At 34.8% G+C, this 7416-nt stretch overlaps 1 protein-coding gene across 1 annotated transcript; it reads right to left on the bottom strand.

Moving 5' to 3' along the window:
* Positions 1 to 6554: 6554 nt before the first annotated feature.
* Positions 6555 to 7061, bottom strand: HELRODRAFT_183597 (hypothetical protein; the record flags this gene model as incomplete). Its single annotated transcript, XM_009013190.1, has 1 exon — positions 6555 to 7061. The coding sequence occupies one exon, from the start codon at positions 7059 to 7061 to the stop codon at positions 6555 to 6557; it is 507 nt and encodes a 168-aa protein (XP_009011438.1).
* Between the last annotated feature and the right edge of the window lie 355 nt (positions 7062 to 7416).

Genomic DNA, 7416 nt, shown 5'->3' with positions numbered 1-7416 from the left:
AATTTCTTTTACAATACAACGTCTACGGTACTCGCTTCGGCGTTGATTGTCCCGAATAAATTGAATCAGGTTTTGCAAAAATTGAAATGTATTCTTCTGCAATTTCTTTGTGATAACGATTTCCTATTTTTTCATTTACCAAGAGCTATCTTTTTTGCCATCGAAATAAATTTTTTATATAATGTATTCCCCTGTTCAGCATTTTGTGAAGCATTTGAATGAGCTTCTGATAGGTATTTTCTGTTCAGTCCAGCATATAGTAACTTAGCTTATGAATAGCAAAATATCTCCTAAAATAGGCAATTTCTGCAAAACTTTGAAGTTCAATGGAAGCTTATAAGTGTAGCCTAATTCTATTTTTTAAATCATTTTAGCATTTCATGACAACTTTTTAACATTTAAGACTGAGCTGATGACCTCTGATGTTAACATCAGGTCTGTTGCACATCTGTGGACAAATCACAGAGTCCACCATTATATTAAGTATTTGATAGACTAGAATTAGATCGCCTCTTATTTTTTGATATTCAATAGATGGGAGGTTCAATTTTACCAATCTTGAATTGTAATTCAAGTTTTTACAGGACTTTGTTTTTTTTTCATTTAAAAACATTCTTTTAAGTTGCTCAAAAACAATCTTATTCAAAGTTTGTTCAAAATAATTTATAAAAAACAATATCACTTCAATGAATTGCCAACATTCATCTCCTGACACCACCACGAACGACTTGTGTTATCCGTCCAGTGGTGACCTTGCCATTTTTAAATTGCTGGTTTTAGAGGCCTCCGGTCAAATTTTTTTGAGCTTTTTTTCAGATTTTGTCAAAACATTTTTTACGTTTTTTTGACAAATGATGGATTATTTTGCAAAATACTTATAATTCATCATCGAAACGCTCTTTAAATTTACATTGTCTAAATTTCAGCATTGATTTTTAATAAAGTTTTGGTTGTTTTTTACAGTACAATGTCTACAGCTTCGGCGTTGTGTGTTCTAAATAAATTGAATCAGGATCTGCAAAAATTGAAAATTGAAATGTGTTCTTTTGCAACTTCTTTGTGATGATAATGTAGCCTAATTCTATTTTTAAAATCATTTAAGCATTTTAAGATAACTTTTTAGCAATTTGGATTATATTGCATCGAAGAATTCTGAAATTGAGAACAAACACATTATGTGTAGAGAAAATTTTTTGTTAAACTGACAAGTTTTCAAACCTTTGACAGATAAGTTTAACACTAAAAGCATAGTCTAATTTAATTTTTTTTAATTATTTCATTAATCTACGAATGATTTCACAAATTTTGAGAGGTTCTGCATAAAGATTCACATAGATATATTTATTTTGGGTTTAGAATATCGTAAATACAGTTATTTATAAAGATCACTGCGTTTTCGGCATGATTCAACTGGTAGTTGAGTTTCTCAGTTTTTCTAACGAGACTTTTATCATCTTGATGAAGTTTATTAAGGATAAATAAAAAACTTTTAATATTTGACATTTTTGACAAAACATTAATAACGTTATTACTACTATAAGTTGCAATCAAAGTCGCTGTGAAAACAAAGATACAAAGACGGAACATTACTATATAACTACGCTGATGATGGCAGTTGATGCCGAAAAGAGCTTTTCTGTAGTAATAACGTTATTAATAATGTTTTGTCAAAAATGTCAAATTTTAAAAGTTTTTTATTTAACCTCACTAAACTTCATCAAGATGATAAAAGTTTTGTTAGAAAAATTGAGAAACTCAACTAAAAGTTGAATAATGTCGAAAACGCAGGGGTCTATAAATAATTGTATATATATATATAAATAATATATATATATATATAATAAATTTTACTGATTTATTAGTGTTTATCAACTTATATTCGAATTTTTCAATTTGTTCTAGTAAATTTTTAAGAATAAAATTAAGTCTGATCAAAATTAAAACTTTATTTTTATTAACAAACATTTTATTAAGATTATGGCTTATAGATCTATTTCATAAATTTTTTATTAGAATTTCATGTTCCTTTTTTTAAAATAATTTGTTTTTATTTTTAATAATATTAAAACAGTAATAATTCTAAATAAATTAATAATGCACTGACGATGACCGTTAACGTCAGCTTTGTAGGTTTTATTTAAGACGTCTATGATATATATATATAAGAGTTTCGATTATAATTTATGATTCAAACAAACAAATGTGTTGCTTCTGAAAACAAAGATTTTATTTTTTTAAATGTTAAAAAAAATCATTATTGGGAACAAAAACTCACCTGAAAACAAAGAAACGACATTTAAAGTTTACTATTTCACAAATTATAATCAGTTTGTCACAAAATATATTTCATTAAACTTTACTTTTAGGTTTTCTTTTAATCTCTCAACAAAAACCCCAGACCTAAAATTCACAGTGTATTATCAATCGCGCAAAGCGCGTCAAAATCAAAATTAAAGAAATATAGTTTCTTTACATATATATAACACAGATGGGCTCAGTGCCCTTAACAAGAGTGTACAAATATATCGAGTTGAATTTCTGATCGCTTCTGTCGATTGTAGCCTTGATGTCTTTTACTTTCCTGCCGACCACGCTGTTTAACGTCCAAGTAGGGCTGGTTATCCACCTGTTGACGTCCCTTGGATGGTTGGCGTACATCAGCATTGCCGTCATGGAGCGCGCCGAGGCGATGGTTTTGATTAGGCGTCCGGGCCTGTAGGTTCTTGCTCTATGTGTTTGCCAAATCTTGTGTCAAAACCCATGGTTCCCAGTACTTTGAATATGCACGGTTAATTTGCAGTGTGCGAAATAGGTCTAATGTTTTACTTGATACAGCACCACACCAGTTGTAAATGCAACCACTGGCTTTAACGTTCAATAGTTCAACACCGGCTTTATTTGGCACCCACGTTCTAACATCGACGCCAGAATATTTTGCGTATTTATAATCATAATCTTTATTGAGATCCGCCGTGTTACTTACCATCGACACATCTATAATGTGAGCTTCATTATTTCTTCATGTGACGATGTCAGGACGAAGGATGCCCGCTTCTGTGCGGATTGATGGTTGATGGTTCTATGATCGTAGAGTACCCAATCTCCTTTAATTTATCACTTAATTTCATTACGAGTAAGTCATGTCTTGTATCACGAGTGGCCGCCGAATTGTGGCAGACTTGAATGATGTGGGTAAGGGATTCTACTGCGCCGCATGCGTCACAACTTGTATTTTTCTTCTCGAATCCCCTACCTGCCCTTAATTTATTATGTAGAACAGCGGCTCTAACGCGCATTGACGTTAGATATTCCTTTCCTGTTAGAGCCGCGCCATCTCTCATCCATTCTACCTTATTCCTGTTGTCGGAAACCGCTCGTTGACCCATTTCGTCAACAGAGTTGCGTAGACTTTTGGTGACAATATTGTAGTAGTCTTTTGTACTTTCCACGATTGTGTTGTTGTAGTGACTGTGTTTCTTCCAATATGTCAACGATTTGCAATAAGATAGGACACTTTTGATCATGTTAAGCAATGTTCGATCATTATTCCTGATGGCGTCGATTTTCATTCTGATCATGCGATTAGCCCTCCAGATTGGTACTAATGCTCGCAGCTCAGGTATAGCCATTCTCTGTTGCGGCTTGAGGGGAGCTTTTTGCAGATTTAAGAGTCTGCTGTTGATATACTCGTTTAATGGCTCTTTGGATGGCTTTCCTGCAGTGATGTTTGTCCCTAGGTATTTATATCCTTGACTTATTTGGATTGACGGGACCTGGATGTTATTGATGCTGATGATTGGGTCAGGGTTGATCCACCATTGTTTCTTTTTACCGGATACATCTAAACTCATTGTAGCCGATTTTCCAATGTTGATAGCCATGCCCATTGTTTGTAGGATGTTATTTGTCTGGTTTACCAGTTGTTGAGCACCTGTATTTGTGGTGGCCATCAGCACTAAGTCATCAGCGAACGCCATTGCGTTAATTTTGTTGTTGGTTTCGACGTCCGGTGTATCGTACACAATATCTAGTTGAGACATAATCCAATTGATCACCGCGTTGAACAGGGCCGAAGATAGAGGGTCACCTTGTCTAACACCTTTATTTACTGGAATAGTTGTTGTTGTATAAGATGGTAGCTTCGCCGTCGTCGTCAGGCCGGAGTGCAAGTTTCTGAAGTACTGTAGGAGGCGTGGTGGTGTTCCAAGCCTATGAGCTGCCTGGATTATAGCGTGATGAGAAACGCTATCGAAAGCTTTGGAAACATCCACGAAAGCTAACTTCAAAGATTTGAATTGCTCCATATGGTGTTTAACGACTATACGAAGCAACCAGATGTTATCACATAACCCGTCCCTTTTCCGGAAGGCTTTTTGTTGTGGAGATAAAGGCCAATTGTCGTTGCATCTTTTTGCAAGTACTTTATGGAATGATCTACCAATGATCGATTCTACTGTGATTGGTTTGTAATCTTTAGGGCATTCAGGTTTCCTTGTTTTCGGTATGAAACTTGCCACCCCGGTTTTGAACTGAGAAGGAGGAGTGTTGAGTTCCACCAGAGGTTGAAGTGAGCGGCTAAATCCTCTGCTGTAATATTTTTGAGCATCGATTTTGTAATTTGATCGTTGCCCGGTGTGGCGTCCTTTACCGTTTTAACAGCCCACTGCACCTCTTCCATCTTCAAGATTGTTGGAACAATGCGACCGGGTAATTGATTTGGTGGAGCTGATTTTTTACCAAATGTTTTATAACAGAAGTTAAACAGTTCATCTGCCGGAAGTTTTGACTGAGCTGTTTTCCAATCACCTGTCAAGACCACTTTCGCACAGGCAGATTTATTCTTCTTAAACAGTTCCTGTGTTTCCTTGTACTGCTGTCTTCGGGCCTTTTTCTTCTGGTTGGTCGCATTTTGAATTTGAGATTGACGACGACGATTGCTATCATCTTGATTCGACGGTGCGGTTCGAACAAGGCTATTGACATCGCCAGGAATTTTCTGGTCGGTTGGCCAAACGTTGATTAGGTTGTGTTTTGTCAACCAGTTGTAGTATTCATTGTCGACAATGGCTTGATAGTCGTTTTCGTTGCCACCTCTCACTGGAATCATCGTATCGTGATTGATTATAAAGTGGGTCATAGAGTCATAGTTACACCCGCTGGTTTACCCGCGCTCGCTTGAATTTCTTCAGGTTGACATTCAGAGCACTGGAATGCTTTGTTTTAATTAGACAGTCGGATTCCCCAGGTCTGCACCAGTTCTAAGTCGGCTGTTAGACGCCGGCCGAACGCCGCACGACGCACTCTTGTCAGTCGCAATTTTAACTGCGAAATGTTTACAAGTCTGTCGCGTTCCTATATAACACCTCTAATAATAAAACGTACTTTTTGCCGACCCCGGACGAACACGCATCTTGGCCAGGCTATGCACTCATTGCCACAAGAAGAAAAGAAATGAAGTGAAAATAAACGAATTTACAATCACAACTCTCGCTCTTTCTTTTCAACTCATCTACGAGTGTAGACTCGTTAAAGCAAGTAACAGTTATGTTTGTGTGGCTCATCGAGCTAAGCGTGTAGGCAAAACAAACTAACAAAAGAACCGAATGTGATCTAACAATAGCAACGTGCAGTTGTTTTCGTTTGTTTATTGTATAAAGATTTCAATACAAAATTAAAATCATCATACTTTACATGTTTACGGTCAGTAACAACAACCGTATAAAAATATATACCTATATGTAATACAAAATTGAAATCATTATATTTTCTATGTTTACGGTAAGTAAAAATAAAAATATAAATCGAAATATACCTATGCGTAATACATAAATAAAATCTTCATATTTTCTATGTTTACGGTCAGTAACAACAACCGTATAAAAATATAAATAGAAATATACCTATATCTAATACAAAATTGAAATCATCATATTTTCTATGTTACTTACCGTAACAATAACTGTATAAAAATAAAAATAAAAATAAACCTATATGTAAAACAAAATTGAAATAATCATATTTTTTATGTTTACGGTCAGTAACAGCAACCGTATAAAAATATAAATAGAAATATACCTATTTGTAATACAAAATTGAAATCATCATATTTTTTATGTTTACGGTTAGTAACAGCAACCGTATAAAAATATAAATAGAATTATACCTATATCTAATACAAAATTGAAATCATCATATTTTCTGTTTTCGGTAAGTAACAATAACTGTATAAAAATATAAATAAAAATAAACCTATATGTAATACAAAATTGAAATCATCATATTTTTTATGTTTACGGTCAGTAACAACAACCGTATAAAAATAAAAATATACCTACATTTAATACAAAATTTAAATCTTCATATTTTCTACGTTTACGGTCAGTAACAACAACTTTATAAAAATAAAAATATACTTATATGTACACACACAAGCGCGCTTAACCACCGCCGAAGCCGAAATCGGTCGTCCGGCGCATATCTCCGCCTGGAAACGTGCGGGCGCGAACGGTATCGTCGCCCTTGTCTGGACGGGGTTCTGACTTAGAGGCGTTCAGTCATAATCCCTCAGATTTTTCGAACCACAAGAACTGATTAACTTTATTGGCTGTGTCATTTAACAGGCTCATATACACCTCATCTTTATTATTCTTAATAATATAGTGAGGGTAACGTTTTGGAAGCTGTTGAAGAAAATTATCAAAATTTAGAATGTTATTTTCTTGCATTTGGCGTTTATTTTTTTGCTGCTGCCGTGCATCACTGGATGTCAATGAAGTCAAACGTTTTTTGGACTGAGATTGCTTTAAACAGGACTTTGCAATATCCCGAAAAACTGATGGAAGGCCTATTGGACGTCTTCCTCCACTTGAAACAACCCACTTGCAGTTGAAATGTGAGGCACATACATATAAATCACGACCTGTAAGGCTAGATCCCGCATTAGGCATTGCCTTAATCCACCTATCACGTTCAGCTTCTTCTGTTGGAAAGCGAACAACCTTAGTATGTGGCTGTCCTCGGTAGTTCCCTCTACAGCCAAAAACAGCACATCGCTTAGGCATTTTATTTTTAATAATAACAATTTTTCTAAAAGTTTATGATTTAGTTTATTGAAATTATTACCAGTTCGTGAAGTCTGAACTAAGTTAATATAAACAATTTTAGACAGTGGGAATCTCGTTAATCCATTCATGCGCGTCACTAATTAGATGACGAGGCATTTGGCTATTTAAAACTTTTATTCAAAAAAGTATAAATTTCAACCATCGTAAAAAACAATAAAGAAAGCAAACTATAATGAATGTTAGTGTTCAAATTTGAATGTCAAATAAACAAGCATGCGATCAACAAATTGACATACACGCACGCATTCAGACGTGTCCATTGACATTCAAACACGGGTTCAATCCCTACATG

Source organism: Helobdella robusta, assembly GCF_000326865.2.
Source record: "Helobdella robusta unplaced genomic scaffold HELROscaffold_112, whole genome shotgun sequence".
Lineage (NCBI taxonomy): Eukaryota > Metazoa > Annelida > Clitellata > Rhynchobdellida > Glossiphoniidae > Helobdella > Helobdella robusta.
Note: the sequence above shows the minus strand (reverse complement) of the source record. Positions and strands in the feature narration are given on the sequence as shown.